At 49.1% G+C, this 18485-nt stretch overlaps 5 protein-coding genes across 5 annotated transcripts; 1 reads left to right on the plus strand and 4 right to left on the minus strand.

Annotated features, from left to right (window-relative positions):
- Positions 1-6501: 6501 nt before the first annotated feature.
- Positions 6502-8031, minus strand: N7508_004570 (casein kinase I; the record flags this gene model as incomplete). Its single annotated transcript, XM_058462636.1, has 5 exons — positions 6502-7076; positions 7129-7534; positions 7582-7730; positions 7782-7851; positions 7903-8031. 5 exons carry the CDS (start codon positions 8029-8031, stop codon positions 6502-6504), a joined length of 1329 nt encoding a protein of 442 aa, XP_058321261.1.
- A 971-nt stretch (positions 8032-9002) lies between these two features.
- rtt106 (putative negative regulator of DNA transposition (Rtt106)) lies at positions 9003-10605 on the minus strand (the record flags this gene model as incomplete). Its single annotated transcript, XM_058462637.1, has 4 exons — positions 9003-9568; positions 9642-9998; positions 10077-10421; positions 10503-10605. The coding sequence occupies 4 exons, from the start codon at positions 10603-10605 to the stop codon at positions 9003-9005; spliced, it is 1371 nt and encodes a 456-aa protein (XP_058321262.1).
- Positions 10606-10913: 308 nt separating this feature from the next.
- N7508_004572 (mitochondrial 54S ribosomal protein uL24m) lies at positions 10914-12093 on the minus strand (the record flags this gene model as incomplete). Its single annotated transcript, XM_058462638.1, has 2 exons — positions 10914-11591; positions 11677-12093. 2 exons carry the CDS (start codon positions 12091-12093, stop codon positions 10914-10916), a joined length of 1095 nt encoding a protein of 364 aa, XP_058321263.1.
- A 2042-nt stretch (positions 12094-14135) lies between these two features.
- On the plus strand, positions 14136-15041 carry rho1 (Rho family GTPase RHO1; the record flags this gene model as incomplete). Its single annotated transcript, XM_058462639.1, has 5 exons — positions 14136-14203; positions 14283-14310; positions 14413-14610; positions 14693-14827; positions 14877-15041. 5 exons carry the CDS (start codon positions 14136-14138, stop codon positions 15039-15041), a joined length of 594 nt encoding a protein of 197 aa, XP_058321264.1.
- Positions 15042-15819: 778 nt separating this feature from the next.
- Positions 15820-18387, minus strand: N7508_004574 (uncharacterized protein; the record flags this gene model as incomplete). The annotated part of the gene is made up of 4 exons (XM_058462640.1): positions 15820-16647; positions 16706-17920; positions 17973-18066; positions 18122-18387. Coding segments are annotated over 4 exons (2403 nt in total), but the record flags the coding sequence as incomplete, so codon positions are not given.
- Positions 18388-18485: the final 98 nt, after the last annotated feature.

The raw sequence follows: 18485 nt of genomic DNA on the forward strand, positions 1-18485 counted from the left end.
CGGGCTTGGGCACAGTTCCACCCAGTCACCTGTAGCACCGGATTTTCACCTTTTTTTTTTCACTTTCGCCACTATCCAGATCTCTCCCGAGTCTACCCACACACAATAATATATTATACATTTACACTATAATTATATCCCCTGCACGCCAAGTCCTTTTTTTTTTTTTTTTTTTTACATATCCCTCACGCACGAACCTCACTTGCATATGTGTTCTCTGTAGGCCATCCAGGATATAGCTGGCGAGGAACATCCTAATTCTTCCGGACTACAGCGTGGGCCACAATCGGCTCCGATACAAGCCGAGAGCCAAGATTGGAGGCTCCAATGTGCGGCCCACTTCGCTCACCGTTTCGTGATAAGGTCGCAATATTATCAACGGGGTTTCGTGATGAAGTTGGGTAGGTAAGTTACTCAAGTTATTGTTACGGATAAGTCAACCATTATGTCATGGTTCTGTAGGGCTCTAGCCAGATAGAGTTGGGCTTGACACGGCTCTGAGATGCTTGGTTCGCCTATCAATTGGCTTCAGGGTATCTGACTTGTCTCTGACTGGCGGGTAAAGGGTAGATAGATGATTCAACATTGCAGCCTTGTGACTTCAATTGAGTTATTATTCTAGCCATACATATATTTCTCTATTTCTATATATCTGTAATTGCGTTTAGAGGCGAATCAAAAGTACAGTACTCGTACAAGGTATAAATCCAGACTATAGTAGAACCACTCCCATTGCAACCTTGGCGGTCAGGTAGCAAGGTTCTATATTGATCTACACATGGTCTGGTCTTCAAAAATTTGCATATGCAACTAACAAATTCAATCGAAGCACAGACCGTATGTCTCGAAGCTGTCAACTTGGAGGCAAACTCGGAGGAGAATGCCGCCTCCATACTGTACAGCATATGTAGAATGACTACTGTTGCATCTGGATGTGCATGTAAGCATCAACAAACCAACACCACATACAGTAGCCATATAGATAGTATCATGAATACAGCAAAACAAACAAAACCAAAAACGCCGAGAAAATCACCGAGCGCCGAAACCCTCGGCATACCATATCGCGCCTAAGCAACTCACAGTTCGTACTCCGAGCACACCTATAAGACACAAGTAAACTTCCAAGCGCACCCACCCACAGGATTAGCTGTTTCCTCGTAGCACGCAAGGTCCCTCCCATCTCTCCACAATTTCCCCGTTTCCCCCTAAAAGCAGGATAGCCCGACACGCCGCAAGGATACTCCCCACATCGTCGCGCACGGGATCAAGATGCGCCCTTACCGTGGCCGCTGCGGGCCATTCCTTTCCACTAGGGCGTCTAGAACGTCGGCTCGCTTGCCTGTGTCGCTTCTTAAACGTATGGGGTGCAGGTGCATGGCACTACTGTAGGTCCTGATTCTTTGGGTTTCTCATTCTGACTGTAGGTTTTGGTCTAGTGTCCTTTTAGTGTTTTTCGGCGTGCTTGTGTGGGTGTATGGGGTAGGCTAGTTGCCAGTACTACCACATTTCTGTATGACTCCCCGTGGTGCGTGGGGCACTTGTGTGGTGTGATTGTTTAATTCTTGCCTACTTTCTGTCTATGGTGCTGGTCAGGTATGGTTGCCTGAAAATAAACCTCAGTATACTGTAAGTGCGTAGGGGCTACCCCTGACTCGCGCATTGCAATCCTACAATCCTGTGTAGAATACATTAGAATATAATAATACAGTCAACCTCGATAGACTCGCCCTTATCTACAAGCACGTGCGAGGGATTGACTCAATTCTCAGTCTCAGTCTCGATCTCACTCGATCTCACTCTGGGTCTCAGTCATCCGATGCTATCCGAGGATCAACGCAAGGATGTAAATTGTAAGCACGACAGTAACCCTTCTTCTATATGACGTGCACCTCCCAACCCCGGGAATGACCTTTACCGATCTCCTCTAAACACCTAAAGTGATGAAAATCGCAGATCGCGCAGATCTGTAACCGTAAAACCAGACAGTAACACTTTCATTCCAAAAAAAAAAAAAAAAAAAAAGCCAACGAGATATGGACTAAGTTCCAGACTTCAAAAGTAAACCAACCAAAACAACCAGCTAAGTCGATCAGACGGCAGAAGCCGCAAATGACCTCATTTGACTCCACAACGCATTTCATTTCCTGATTGTCGATGGAGCAAGAAAAAAAAAAAAACTCATACTATCTGCGCTTATGGAGTACACTGTGGGTGTAGAAGCAAAAAAGGTGAGATGAAAGAACGATCGAGGTCTATAGAGTTGTTTCATGCCATATTAGCCTGAATCCTTTATTCTGGGCGTTACGCTCTGCTACTTTACTCCTTACACGCCTTTTTCGGGCCGGCGCTAGGTGAAACACTTTGGCTTTTGTGGTATCATTTGATAACGTTCTGTTTCTATGATGTACACGATTTGTGTATGACAGTATTGTGGGACTGATCTGGATTGTCTCATCGGCTCAACAGTACGGAGTACCTTGGGCGATAATGCTTGTGCCGCTGTCCTATCCTGTTCCTTGATATTTTTCTTCTTTTTGGTGTGTTGCAACCATGGGTTCGATGTGATCTACAATCCTGAACGGGATTTGAACGTTAATGATATGATCGTCGTCACTCGGCTTTGGTATGATGTACAGGGAACTGTTTATTACGGTAGGGCTCCGGATATCGGACATGTGATTCCTATCTGGCCTACTCTGGACACAAGGCTCATGGCTGCATACTGGCTTATGCTTGGGTTTTGGCCCCGGGACATCCGATGTTATCTTGCTATGTGTAAAGGGGGCTAATTTGTGTCTAGGGTTGTTCTGCACACATGCACCTAGGCTTCAAACTCGGCCTTCCTAGGTAACCAATCTACAGTATAGTATTCGCCATCGCTTAATTGAAATGACATATCATCTCTGCTGCAAAGTCATCATATCATCATATCATCATAGAAATACGATGGAACATACACCAAATCGGAGTATATCCTCACAACCAATCTGCATCGTACACATCTAACCAAACAGTAAACATACCCAAGCACCCAAGCTCAAGCTCACCAATCCCAGCCACATACAACCTATCACCATTCTCGAACCTTCTCTTGCCATAACCAGACAAGGAACATCCCCGTAAGCAATCAGCCCACACCAGAAACCAAAAAAAAAAAAAAAAAACCAAAACCCCTGCCCAAGACTCAGCCAAGGCCAGGAGCCATGTATGAAAACGTCTCTGCCTGAAAACAAAAGCAATCAGCAGCCGAAAAAAGCAAGAAAATAAAAAGAAAATAGAAAAGAAACACACGCCAAGGACCGATGGAAATGCGGGGAAGGGAAGTGTAAAGAGCCAAATCACCCACCAACAGTAACACACACACACACGAACATACCAATAGCACGATCAAACCATGCAGCCTAATCATATCCATCCCTCTACAGTACTCTGTTACAAGCCCCATTTCCTCGCCTTCTCCCTCTAACTGGCCAAACCCACCCTAGTGCGCGGATACTTCGTCACCCTGCAGGGCATGGGTGGACCAAGAAACCGACTAGTCAATGCACCATGCACTCCGAGCTGTAGGGGGGATGCTAAAGGGTTGCCAAGGTAGCCATACGTGGTCGTGATTTGCTACATGGTACATGTACAGGGGGGGTTGTGCATACATCCTCCGTATGGGGTAGTCGGGTCCTGGGGCTAGTGCGGGTTATTCATTGGTTTCTGGATGCTGCAGCTGCACCGCTAGCTTGGGATTCTGATTTCGAGCTAGGATTGGGACTGGGAATTGGGGCTTGGACCTTGGCTTTTGGGGGTGGTGGCTGGTGCGTCTGTCTGAGTTCTGTTATTGGTCTTTGGTGTTCGGGGATAGAGGGGGTGTGGGATGACTTCCTTGATGGCGCAGTGGTGTTAATTTAGGACGTTTATTAGACGAGTATTATGTTGGCCGTGCTTTAGAGGGGGTGCCTGGGGTGATCATTGGTAGACCAGACTGGTTTGTGGCGTTTGCGGGAGTTTGATATAGTGCTGTGTGCCATATGGGGTACAGTAGACAGCATTGATGTTTTGCGAGTATCAGCGTTCATGTGTACAGGAGACAGATACTACTCCGCCTATTGGCTACACATAGTCCATGCAGGAAACAACACAGAACCCCCCTCTCCCCCTTACTCGACCATACCATTCCATGCCAGCCAAGAATGTCAAGTGGTGACACGACAGACATGCAAAGAACGAGAATTAAAGGTAAAGATTTGCCCCAAAATCCGGGGTGATCGACGTCTGCAATCATCAGCCCAGTGGCCACTGTCTAGTGGAGGGGGGTAAGGTTTGCGTTACCTTGAAGAAATCATTCATCATTCATGCCAGGACCTGCCGATGTACAATGTACCGCTATGCCCATATCCACCTGGGCAGTCATGCATGTCCACAGCTGCGGAAACCATACTAGACCCTATACACGGCTAGCACCCTAGCACCGGACGTGGTCGCCAATGATGTTGCTGTGCGATGATATCAAAACATGTATCAAGGTGGTGGAGCGTGCCGTTTTCTGGTCTAGATTTGTTGACGTGCATGGCTCCCGTGTCTACTAATTTAGTCTATACTGTAGTAGGTAAGGATGGGCCGATGTCTTTACTACAGTAACGGGCGGTAGTGTAGTGTAGGTTGGTTGCTCCACCTGTTGACAATAGGACTCTGTTTTGGTTCGACGTCATGCTACAGACTGGTGATCCTTGCATTAGCGTAGTCTCATGGGTTGCTGCAGAATTTGCTGTGGCTGTACAGAGTACATGTGCTCCATACTCTGCTCGGTTGGTACGTGTGCTTGTGAATTTGTCTAGCGGCATTGGGCTTGTGATTGCCACGGGATGTGGGGACTGAGTGTCTGAGATAAAGATTTGGTGATCACTACTGTACATGTAGATATGTTTGAGTGGTGTGGGAGTGAGGTCATTGTGTTACTTCCCACCTTCGCTTGTTTCGGAGATGAAGATGGTGTGATATGGTAATCTATATGTGAGTGATATGTCTTCACCTAGGGGATGATATAGAAAGGATATATATGGTTCTGGTACCATGGCAGGTTTCCTTATTAGTGAAAAGAGACTCACGGTTGTGGAGCTTAAACTGACTGTATGGGCCATGTTTATAGATCAAAGATGGCCGTGACGATGACTCTCAGAGATTGCACCCTGATAGCCGTGGTCCATTTCAAAGCTACAGGGTAGACCTTGCTTACAGCAAAGCAAACATCCTGTGACACTCGACAGGAGAACTATAGCATGTTTGTTTGCAACTCATCGACACGAATAGTCTCCCGCCAGACAGACCACTTCCATTACTGTATCTACAAGTATCAAGCCAAAAGGGAAGCCCTTCATATTACAGGAATTATGTATATACGCCATACGATAAACCACAGACTCAAACACAGAACCAATGAAAAAAAAAGAAGAATGCTATCTTATGCCACAACTACCGGTAACAAAAACTCGCTTCTTGGAACAGACAGAGCAAGACAAGGAAAAACAAACAAACAAAGAGACAATTATAGACACGGCGCAAATAGATCAGAAAGGTTGGAACAATCAAAGAGGGGGCAGGCGTATGATGGAAAGAGAAAACAAGATCAGGAGAGGTGATGAGGGGATATATGCAACATGCTCTCTTCAGGTTCTGCATGCAAGAAAACAATACCATGCAATGGAAAGAAACTTGAAAACTCTTTTGCCCGGAACGGGAAGAAAGGACGAGTAGGACAAGACATGGTCATTATGAAGACGGCGTGAAGGACCCATAAGAGAATGACTGGCGGGATTGACCTGTTGATAAACAGGGCCAAATGATGCATGAGGTATATCCCGACAGAGAGGATGAGCTGCTTGATACTGCTTGTCGTCCCTGGCAGCGAAGCTCATCCCCAGTGTATTTTTTTGGGCCATTCACCATATTGCGAACGAGATTGTTCCTCACAGACCAGCGCGGGAGTCAAGGTCCAGGTGAATGGACAGTCAATGAGCTCAGACCGATTCCAACATCGGCTGTATGCAAATGACCAAGTTTTGTTATTAAACGATGCACGCCGGATATAGTGAGACCAACAAAGAAAACGACAACGCAAGACAAAATCTCACAAGTTTGCCGCTCTGAGCCGTAGCACCATGAAAGAGTGATGGGACGTCATCATGAGAAAGGCTGTTCCTACCCACAGTCAAATGTATAGGCTGAAGGGTCAAATGGGACAAGAAAGAGGGCCAAAGGGGATGTAGGCCGAGAAGCGCAATTCTTACTCGGCCAAGCGGCACTAAACCACTTTATGCCAGATAAGAAAAGAGCGAGAGGTGAAAGAAACAAGAAGAAAAAGAAAAACCCACGCCGACTTCCTGGGCCTTTTGTGACAGACAAGAAGAAGAGTAAGAGCGTGGCTAGTCTAGATGTGCCGTCGCTTCATTTGACTGGATATCAACCTGGATGCTGAGATGAGCTGGCTGCCCGATATAAGGGACAGCCGAATCACCTACCGCAGCACAGAGCCTTCATCACCTTCTGGGCGAAAGTAGGCTGCGGGTCATTGCCCTGAGCCCCGAGAGCTTGCTGGCTCATTGCCTGGTTGCCCGGACTTCCAATGCGGTTGGGCAGGTGAGCATTGGAGTTCTGGAACTGTGCCTGGGTAGACGCGGCAGGAGTTGACGCTTCCAACCCCCCGCTCTGGCGTTTGGGCGGCATGCCGCCGGCGCTTGGGCGCTCGCGTGTCTTTCCTGCTCCAGCTTTGGCCGGAGAAGGAGGCGGGGGCTGCGCGGCGTTTAAACGGTCAGCTGTCACTCCGGGACGTTGGCTGTTGCGGAGCTCGCGAGCGTGGTGATCGCGGCCCGTTGAGCTCTGGTGCTGGTTGTGGAGGTGTGCCTGAGATGAGTAGGACTTGTAGTCCCAGCCGCGTCCATTGTTCAGCTTCATCCAGTCGTATTCACCGTCTTCTACCTCTCCGGCGTTCTTGAGAGCCTGAGTCAAGATATCACGGAGGTAGTCGTAGTCAGGAGTGTCCTCGAAACCGAGGTTTCGCACATAACTCAGATATTTGTTGAATTCTTCTGACGCCATGATTAGCAATGTAGGGAAATAAAAGATTACAGGACAGCATACCTGGGTATCCATCACAGAGATCCTTGATGGCTGTGGTCTGCTTCTTCTCGCCAATCTTCTCGTACTTCTGCTTGTTGGTAGCAGCTTTCAGGCCCTGCCAAGGGAGACCACCTCTCAGGAAATACATAAAAACATGTCCCAAGGCCTCCAAGTCATCACGTCGCGATTGCTCACGTCCGAGATGTGTGTTGATACTCATGTAACGAGCAGTCCCGGACAAAGATTTCCGCTCGCGGTAAGGGATGTGCTGCTTAGTCTTGGGATCACGGTATTGCTTGGCCATACCGAAATCAACTACGTGAATGACGTTGGCGGCCTTGGTCCCGGGGCGGCCAATGAGGAAGTTGTCCGGCTTGATATCTCGGTAGATGAGGTTCTTCTCGTGGATCGTTTGAACGCGCGAAAGCTAATGTCGTTAGCGAAAGTATAACATTGTGCCAGGAAAGAACCTACCATCTGCTTAGCCACCATCACAACAGTCTTAGTAGAGAACCGGCGGTTGCAGTGGTCAAAGAGATCCTCGAGACTGGGACCGAGAAGGTCGATAACGAGAATGTTATGCAGACCCTCCTGACCAAAGTAGTAGACATTGGGTATGCCGGCTAGGACGAAGTCAGCACAGGAGCATCACCGCCCGTGTGTTCAAAACTTACGGCATCCGACCAAGATCTTGTATGTACGGTACTCATCCCGGAGTTGGGGAGCGTCGCTCTTCCGGGGTTCCTGTTTCCGGTAAGATTAGGGATTGGTGTGTTGAGCGGGAGGACTACGAACGAATTTGATAGCGACCTGCTGGTTGTTCAGGAGGTTGGTGCCCTCAAAGATGACACCAAAAGAACCTTCACCAATTTTCTTGCCGACACGGTAGTGGACACCCACAACATTCGACGAAGAGGACGCCATGGATGTGGTATTCAGGGTTGGAGAGCCGGGGAAAGAGAAAACCTTCGATCACGGGGCTGGCTTCAGGGAAGGCGGCACGTGATTGATACTATCACTGGGGCGCAGTCAGCAATGATTTGAGCAGCAATGGACAATAAGGACAATCTTGAGAGGGATATAATCACATACACCACGGAGACCTTGTGTTTTCCGACCGAAGCTGCTGTCACGGCTCAATGGGAGGCGATCTGCGGAATAGCCGATGGACCGGAGAAGGTGTAATCGGAGACAGGGGTACAGATGGACTGCAATCGAGACAGGAGGTAGAAGCGGTGTGTGATCCGGTGCTTAAACAGCGCTAGGAGCGGAATTGACGATGTTGAGCAGGAATTGAAGTCGGGGGTTGACGGTCGGGGATCACGGGATGGAATTGAAGCCGAAGAAAAAAGACAAAGGAAGCAAAAGAGAGCACGCAGGGTACTCGACCTACTGCGAGTACGAGCCGCACTGAGCAGTGGTTCAATAGACCAGAGAAGGGGGAAATGGGGGAGGAAGAGAAGAAGAGAAGGGAGCGGAGAGTATTGGGGGTGTATTTGGTACTAGGGCCCAGGGTAACTTTGAGCCGTTGGACGTTAACCTTCAAGGCTTAAGTTATCCCTCTCTACTCTCTTTTCTTTACTTCTACAGGACGTCTTTTTCTGTTTACATAGTTGCTATCCACTAAATATTTACGATTCACTACTCACCTGCTACTTTGGACGGAGAGGAGAACTCTGCCCAGCTCAGACCTCTTCGGTGGCCCAACCTGCATAAAGCCAGGCACCGAACGGCGTTATGCCTTATTGGAAAGTGATCAGGGCAGGGGAAGCATTTTTGTCTCTTTTTTCAGGAGAAAGATCCCGTCTGGACTTGGTCTGGAATGCGCTTAATCAAGCGGTAATATTACAGTCTTGGCATTCCCAACTCCATCTGACACGTCTAGAGTGCCATACTTAATGGTCTCCAGCATCTCCATCTTCGGCTGCACTGCCAAGCTCATCTCTGACCAGATCCATATCTTCATCACTGTTCTGGGCTTCTTCTTCTTCTTCATCGTCACTGTCCTCTTCACTGCTGGACCCGCTGCCTTCACTATCGTCACTGCCAGGGTCGTAGTCCTCCTCTTCTTCATCTTCTTGATCTTCAAGCTCGCGCTGGGCTTTCTGAAGCTCGCTTTCATCTTCACCGCCTCCTTCAGCGGTAGCTGCTGCTGCATCTTCCCCGGTCTTGTTCACATTGTAGCGCTTAGCGCGACGCGCTTCAGCCAAACTGGCATCTTGAAGACCGTGACGCTTGATATAAGCGTCGATTCCAGAGAAGTTTTCCTGGTCAACCATTGAAAATTCATATTCCTGGATGTCCTCCTCGGTGCCGTTTGCCGCACGAGCCATGACGTTCAAATTGAACGTGTGCAGTAGGACAGATGTGTAAGATACCGAGTCAATGGTGTCAAACGAGAAAAACAGAAGAGGCTTCTTGAATGCGAACAGAATGCCCGTAGGCAGAAGGAATAGGTAGCCTGAAGAGAAGCAATATGTTAGCACACGCCAAACCAGCCCAAAGACTCCACTGGAAATAGGGATAAGACATACCTTCTTTGCTGCCGCGGAATGCCTTAACATGGTATGCTTTCTCGCCCTTTCGGTGCGCCTCTGGCATGGCACTGACGAACTGACGCTCATCAGGGCGCACAACCTTGATGTGAGACATGCTCTCATTCAGGGTTTTGCGAAGCAATTCCTCGGCCGTTTCGCCCGCACTATTGCCAACCTTTTTCCCATTCCCTAAAAATGCAGCCTTGGCCGGCCCATCGGCTATCGTAAACACCATAGCTTCGGAGACTGCCGTTCCCTCGGGTGGGGGTGTGATGCCATCTGCATACTCGGGAATGATGCAGAAATTGAACTGTTTCTGGGTCTTTTCTGGCACAGGAAGGCAGAGCGCATGTCCTAGAAACAATGAACAGAGATTAGCAATTGTTCCAAGGCTGCAAGATCCATTGGTTTTGAAATCTGGTTCAGACTCACGGATTTTGTCCATAGAAACACCGAATTCAATCTCTTTTGTAGCTTGGTTCCTTGCCCGCAGGAATCGGTGTCCAGTAGTAATCTCAAGCGTGAGCTTCTTTCTCTGCGGCGTAGCGAAAGAGACATCTTGAACGTAGAAGTGCAACGGCGCATTGCCGTCCTTCATGTTGACTAACGTCTGCACAGCATCGCCTGAGTCGCCATTTTGAAGTTTGCGCTTTTTAGCCGAAGGGGCGTCATTGGCCGGGGGCCGGGAAGGGAGGGTAGTGTTGGAAGTCCTGGCCAGCAGGCTGGAGGTGTATTTCGCAAGATCCTCAAACAGAGGTTGGTGCAGCGGTGTTGTTCCTAAACGAGGATCGCAATTGACGACGGTCAGCAGGAGGTTGACGGACGGCCGGGGGACGTTGGACGCTGTTTGCTACGCACCGATCGCATCGTAGACTCTCTTCTTTAATGAGGGCTCAGTCGCGAATGCCTCTTCGATAGCGACAATGGGCGCGCCCGAATTGTTAATTGAGGCAAATGCCATGTTGATTGCGACTGCTAGTATTTTGGTCGCAGTGCAAAGAGTGAGAGTTGAGAGGTTGAAGGTGAAGATAGATCGAAAATGCGCAGGGAGAGGCGGGCCCGAAGTATCCGCATAGAAACCCGATACTGAGGATCGATACAGGGGAGCGATTTAAGGAAATTTAAGATGACATTGACAACGAATAGATATAGTGAATGCAAAGCTTGATACTAGAATACAGTGATGTGTACACAATGCTACAGGATAACCCTCTTGATTTCCTGCCTCAGACCTCCTTCAGGTGTCTTGGACTTCTTCTCTCCCTCAGATTATGCCTTGTGCACGTGTGCCCTTTTCCCCTTGGCTTTCTCCTTTGGCGAGTTTTTCCATGACTCCTCGAGATGAGAGTTAATGAATGCTTGAGTTGTCTCAGACAAGCGCATCTTTCCATCTTCATCTGTCATGGCCTTCCTCCTTTCCGCGTTCTTAGCAGTACCAATTCTGATGCTGTCTGTCTTGGGTGTCATCATAGACACAGTTTCTCTGTATTCCTTGCGATAGTCTTCCATCAACTTCTCCTGCACGTACTCAGGGTCGTGACGGGTACGGAACTTGGAGTACTTGTTGCGTAGCTCGTCAATAATAGTCGAGGGAAACGGTGGCTCGCGGAGAGTCGGTACGAATGTGCTGGTCTCGACCTCCACACGGAGGGTATCCATATCTGCATCGGCGATCGGAGGCTCCTCCTCAACTGGCCAAGGGATCTCGATGTTCAGACCAGAAACGTATCGGGAATGTCTCGGGAGTTTGCTGTGCGGTGCGCGCTCATTGTAAGGGCCGGCAGCGTAGGCATGGTCGACAATGACGAGTTTTGTCTCCCCGGTGTCAGTGTCTTCCAGCGGAATGACGTGACGAATGTCGTCCATTGGAATGGGGAAGTTTTGTGCTTGGGTGTCGTTCTGGTGTCCCATTCGCGACTTGGCCCACTCGGGAATGATAACGTCGTACTATACAATGAGGATCAGTGAGAAAATAATTCTAAGGGAATGGGCGGATTGGTAGCCGGTCTGAGCGGTCCACGGCGTGACGTACCATGTTGACATCCTTGACGATGACAGTTTCACTCTCCCGGTTGACTTGTTGGATGACATTGATCTTGCCCTGGTCGCGTCCACGCATGACACAAACCTTGTCGCCTTCAGCGAAGAGGATGTGCTTCCGACGCAGGTGCTTAGGGATGGACGGGGGTTGTAGGATAACACCAGGAATTGCGCCGTAAGTGCTCGCATCGAGACCGGAGTCTCGCATAGGAGCAAGTGAGCCTTTCTCCCAATCCTCCCAGCGGTTCTGGCGTGCTGCCTTGTGCTGAGCGTACAGCGCAACACCATAGTCCTTCCGTTGCCGTCTCATGGTAAGACGCTCCATCAATTCCTGTCGTTCATGGTTTTTGACCGTTCTCCGAAGAGCCTGCTTCCGGGCTGAAGCTGTCCGTTGGATAACCTTCTGCATATTGGGCGTTGTGGTTCAGCAATGGCCGAACAGTGATACTAACCTTTGCAACCCCGATCCGCGGGATCGAAAATTGAGGATGTAGGCACGTGATCTTGGCTGATTACATCAGCCATGTTTCGTTAACCAGATCGAGCATCAAAGACCATTAACTTGACCCAGAATTGACTTGTTCGTCTTTACCTTTTCCATGATTCTGTTTAGTATATCCATCATGTCCGCCTCTGGTAGATATCTGATAATTTTACAAGAAAGGAGATGTGACTCGATCACCCGCTGTCAAAAAGCTTGACCGCAAATATATGGATAGCATCAAGCCATCATAACTAGAGACTAACTGTGTCGAATATTGTGAGACTGCCGAGGGCTCAGCAATAAGGCTGCCCCTGGTCATGATGACAGCCAGGAATTCATATTACAACTTACCCCGGTCTGGATCAAGTACACCAAATGTGTCTACATGCATATTCTAGACATCTGTTTCGTCCACGCTTATATCTGCACACCCATTTGTGTTATGTTTCTTTTGATATGAAAAACGCCATGCTATACAGAATCTGCAGTTGATGCCACCATCATGGCCTGTGCGAGCCTACATGTACCTACAGGCATGGATGCCATATGAACGATCTGATCAAGCACACCAATTGGGATACACATGTCATCATGGGGCCAAATTCATGCCCAAAAAGGCAGGCAATTCAAGCTCCGCGGCCCAATGTCTGATAGGGCTGGCTCTGAGGTGGGCAATCGGCATAGGAACTGAACTGTCTCCAGACGGGACGGAAGACCGATATGGGCGACAAATCAAATCACGCAAAGTTAAGCGATAATTGGGACGGTTCAATTGCAAGGTTAAAGACGGAACAGCAAATAAAAAGTGGAGCGGTACTTTAGAAATATGTTGTGTAACGACGTTAGTGACTCTGAAGTAGAGAGAAGTCGTACGTGGATGAGGAATTATCGAGCGCTAGAGACATCCACTCGAAGCTCCCATTCTCTAGTAATAATTGAAGGATCAGCCCCTGTTTACTATTTTTAGCCGCTATACGGAGTATCAAGGAACTCCACTCTGAACAGCAACAAGAATGTGTGAAGTCATGGAGCTCGGAAATAAGCGAAAGGGGGTTAAAGTTTGGACCTGAACACGAAATGGAAGATTCCACTTGAACAGATTCATGCTAGGACCCCCTAGATAGTGAGATCATCACAGCCGAGTCACGTCAGATACTAGATCGGAGTCAAGCCTTTGACGGTTATCAGGCAGCTGCATAGTACGGGGCACTGCCCGACATATAGGTGGAGCTGAATATCAGTTCTGAAGTAAAGGATAATTAAAATGAAAAGAGGCTGAGATAGCAAAGCCACAATGTAAGACTGAGACTGTAATTCCCCCCTATACTTCGAGATCTGGGGCATATGATATCAGCTATCTTTACAGCCACGGTGGCTGTGTTAGAAACAAAGCGAGTGGGCCGAACAGTTTTTCCCAAGCCACAACGGCAAGGGGATAGTCCGTACTCCATTAACTGGAGGTACTTAGTAGAATACTAGAAATACTAGCCTATTCTACTCATTTGGCCAGCTGTTAGTTGCCTGAAACTCAGGGGGTTGTAAAGTACCTGTATCAGATACCAAATACCATCGAAACACACTATCGGGGGAAAACAGCATTTACAATACTGCCACCGCCCTCTGTTGTCTGGCCTGGTCTTCTATCTTTCTCTCCACCTCCAAATCATCACTCCATCGTCTTTTCCATCTCTCCATCGGACTTTCTTGTTTCCATCGTCCTTATTTCTCTCCACTTTGAGGGTAATAGCTGGTTCACTTTTCTGAAAGGCCCTCCGTTCCGCCAACAATCACCGTATGGGATCACCCTTTTCCTTCTCCCCCTCCAACTTGTCCCTTTCTCAGACGTCTCCTCGTGTCTCTTGTCACCCCCTCACACTTGACATTCTTAACCCTGTCCTTTACTTCAATCTGCGGGGCTTTGCCGTCGTTTCTCACTGATCTACCCCTATACTAACTCTCTTATCAAGATGGCCGAGATCCGTCGCAAGCTCGTCATCGTCGGCGATGGTGCCTGCGGTAAGACTTGTCTGCTCATGTAAGTCTTCAAAAGGCGTCATCAACGATGACTCTTGCATTCCTCTGGGACTCGTTTGAGCAGTCTGACCGAATCACAGTGTTTTCTCCAAGGGCACCTTCCCCGAGGTAAGCTCCCCATCCCATCAGTCGATCTGCCGATCCCCGATATCAGCTTTTCCAACACGGAAGCAATATGAAGAACCACAGATAATCTGACATGATTACCAGGTCTACGTCCCCACCGTCTTCGAGAACTACGTCGCCGATGTCGAGGTTGACAACAAGCACGTCGAGCTTGCTCTTTGGGATACGGCTGGTCAGGAAGATTACGACCGTCTCCGTCCCCTGTCATACCCCGACTCACATGTTATCCTGATCTGTTTCGCTGTGGACTCTCCCGACTCGCTCGACAATGTCCAGGAGAAGGTGTGTTCCTCCAACCGATAACGAATCCAGTTGCAAAATTGCCTTCATAGATTGGTACAAATATGCTGACGCGGCCCACTAGTGGATTTCCGAGGTTCTGCACTTCTGCCAGGGTCTCCCCATTATCCTGGTTGGTTGCAAGAAGGATCTGCGCGATGACCGCAAGACTATTGATGAGCTCGCCAAGACTTCCCAGCGCCCCGTCTCTGCTGAGCAGGTGCGTTTTTTTCCCCCATGACCTGGTGAACAAATCTAACACATCACAGGGTGAGGAAGTCCGCAAGAAGATTGGTGCCTACAAGTACCTCGAGTGCTCTGCCCGCACCAACGAGGGTGTCCGCGAAGTTTTCGAGGCTGCCACCCGCGCTGCTCTCCTCAAGGCCCAGAAGGGCAAGGGTGGCCGCAAGAAGGGAGGATGCCTCATTCTGTAAACTAAATCAATTGTTGGGTGGTCGGGCTCGAGTGGAGATCATATGCACGGATGAGAGCCTCCACGGAAACAACTGGTGAACTCATCTTTTGGAAAGGAGGAGGGCTACTCGAGCCTACATGTGAGATTGTGGATAATATCGAATCCGGGCACAGCGAGTCGTGGAAATTCTCCCACCACTCACTTGGTCGACCTTGTTTTTTTCTTTTCCTGTTGCCTTTGTTTTGCAGAATTTGTCTAGGGAGGCGTTGTCTTCATCATAACCCTGTGGGCTTTTCTTTTTCTTATCCTCTCTCCGACTGCCGTGAATTTCCGAATGCCAACATGCTACGTTGAGTGGCAGTATAAACCAAAGCAAAGAGGAGCCTGTGGTTGTAGCATCCATGCCACTTGCATGCACTTCGGCCAACGTTGTGATTTCGCCTTCCTGGCTGAGTTCCCCCTCTCATGATAGATGATTCTTTGCGGATATCTCCCACATGCGATGAGCTTGACTCGGCTTTGTTTCCCCTAAACTATACTTTTACAGCTAATGCATCAACTGCCTTCCATCTTTAATCTCACCAGCTCCGTGCAGAACCACGTGCAAGTAGACCATCAACCATAGACCAAGCACTGTTGCCTATCACAATACAGTAGTCACTTGTCCAACGCCTCCAAGCGGTGTCATTGAGCAGCGCATGTTATATACAAGTATTTATTCCAACAGAGAGGGTATACCAGTGAGTAGAGAATACCGCAGCCGTATATATATCACACAAAACCAGCGCCAGACATCATCATCTATTCAAACTTAATAACCCCTCAATATACCGCCTAGCATCTATACCCAACCCCTCAACCAACTTCGACGGTGCCATATCCGCCGCCCGAGAAGAGCCCGTCAACCCCGAAGAACCGGAAGCACCTCCCAAATCCCTGAAAAAGCGAGCACCACTACTAACACGCCCGTGTGTAGCAGGTGAGACATAGTCGCTCGCTTTGCGGACGAGGAATGCTTCTTGTGGCGGAGAGGGATTAGGAGTGAAGGAATCTTCGTCGTTTATTAGGGATGAGAGGGCGACGGAAGAAGATGTTGTTGATAGAGGCTGTTGTTGGATTTGTGATTGTGATTGTGGGATACGTACCCAGACAACCCACCAACCGCGATTTGTTTTGCTTGTTCGTTCCAGTTCTTGGGGTCTGGAGCGTGTGTCTGTGTATGTTGATAGGAGGCGGTGGTGGATTGCTAGGCTTTCAAGGCGCGACCAGGGTTGCGGGGATGGAGAGGGGGATGTGGATGGGGAGGGGGAGCGTGCTGGGGATTGGGGTTGGGGGGAGTTGGGGAGGTTTAGGGATGGGATGTTTGGGATTGAGGAGCGAATTGTTAGGTTTGATGGGTCGTAGACTAAATCGTAGACTGGTTGAGATCGGGTAGAGAAGCGTTTGCTTGGGTCTGGAGAGGCCTCCGACATGGAGATGCGGGTAGCTGCCATTTTTGGGGATGTTGATGATAGGAGTGGCTTTTGGAGGGGGCCTAGTTGGTGGTGCATGCTTGAGTAGAGAGATGGAGATGCGAGAGATTGGGTTTCGGGGTCAAAGAGGAATGTGAACATGAATGGTTGGTTCTGGATTTGTTAGCGGGCTGTGTTGACAATGTGCTGAATCTGGGGATAAAAGCCTTACCACGTAGATCACGACCTGGAGCTTCTTCTGGGTATTTGATCCATCCGCCATGTGCAAGTGTAGAGTTCTCTGTACTATTCGAGTTTTGGGCTTGCCATTTTCGGTCCCTGGAACAGGACTTCCTTCTTCCAAGTCATCGAGTTTTTCTAGATCATCGCGAGGTCCTAGAACGAAACGGCCGGAGGTATTGTTTCGAGTCTTCGCATCTACCTGAGATGGGTTGGCATTGGAACCATCCTTTGGAGCTGGAGAGCTAGATGTGGCTCCATCCTGCCCTGGAGTAGAGCTGCGAGTAGGCGTAGATGCTGCCGACTTTGGCGAGAAACTCCAGGCGGAACCATATCCTAGAGTGAGGTATTTCATGACAGTTTCCGTGGGAAATCCTGGACTCTCATTCTTGTCGTTTCCAGCTTCCGCCTCGTTATCTTCGGGTATCTCCTGAAGTGGCTGTGGTGTTGCCATTATAAGCGGACGAGGTATTCCAGGCGTAAAGCTGCGGTCCGGTGTAGAGGGCTGGTTTTCTGGAGGCGGCCTTCCACGCTGCTTTTTTGACTTGCGGCGACGCAGCGAAGTTGGGTCCCGCCCAACTCCATACGTAGAATCCCCAAATCGATAGATCCACTCCATCCATTGTGACACCTGTGCCAGCGAGAGTCTGGAAAGACCACCGACACCAGCGAACACAACGCCATCGGATGGTCTGGGGTCATTGTCTGACCCAAGCCATAGCCCTTGATCGTTTGATCGGTTCGAGGCCGGAGACCCATCGAATTGTGTTGATGAGTCGCCAAATCTGGAGACAACCAGGTCCACTAAGCCCTCTGTCCTGGTAACAAAACCTTCGAGTACTTCTCTTTCTCCGCTTCCCCATTCTTCTTCTCCGACGCCAATACCCAACTCTCCTCCAGCGGAGAGCTTGATACCGTTATAGACTTCAACGATTGGGTTTCCGGTCAACAAAAGCTCCCAGTTCCATGCAAACTTGTCCCAAAACCGTTCAAGGAAGAGACAGAATGAAGCTCTACCAGCTTGTTTGTATAGATCGTCCAACATGAAGTCATGGTGAAGAAGGAATATCGAATGTGCACGGCGTAATTGCTGGATAAGTAGATGGGGTGACCCCATTTCTCGTGATGAATATTGGAAAGCTGGGGGATCTGATGTCCCCGAAGATTTGCGAGCCGAATTAGCAGGAAGTCGAGTAAAATCGATAGACTGGCTTATCATGAGCTTCAACATCCGCACGCTTTGGATTTCAGTCACTCACGGCAACAATCCACCAGCCCTTCTCCAGCTCTAGCAGAACGACACGGGATTTGTCTGTCTCAATATACTCCAGTGCCTTTCCATCCGAGAAGTTGCTGCGTATGAAACGCGATTAGACTTGTTCACTCGTAGAGTTGCGGAGATGCCCACCTAGCAAAGTTCACCATGCCCTGCGCCAGACCTATCTGGCGCAATCTCTCATTCTGTTCATCCTCAAAGACTTTATTATCTTCCTCCTCTGTTGTAGAGTTATCGAGCCGTCGTGCATGGCTTGACTTTGAGGTGTAGAACACGATCTGATCCGCTATCGTCTCGTCGGTTGGTCCGAGGTTCGGGTTGTAGATGGCAAGATAGGCGAGCTGGGCCGGGATCACCGAGTCATGATCGTTATTAGGCATCGCATCTCCAGGGAGCTTCTACAACTCGCGCTAGAGAGCGATCACAGATAATTGCAGGAATGATTGCGGAACAAATGACTGCGAAGTGGGATCTGGGGGTGTTGACATCACGTGTC

Source organism: Penicillium antarcticum (assembly GCF_028974205.1).
Source record: "Penicillium antarcticum strain IBT 31339 chromosome Unknown utg000004l_segment0_segment0, whole genome shotgun sequence".
Lineage (NCBI taxonomy): Eukaryota > Fungi > Ascomycota > Eurotiomycetes > Eurotiales > Aspergillaceae > Penicillium > Penicillium antarcticum.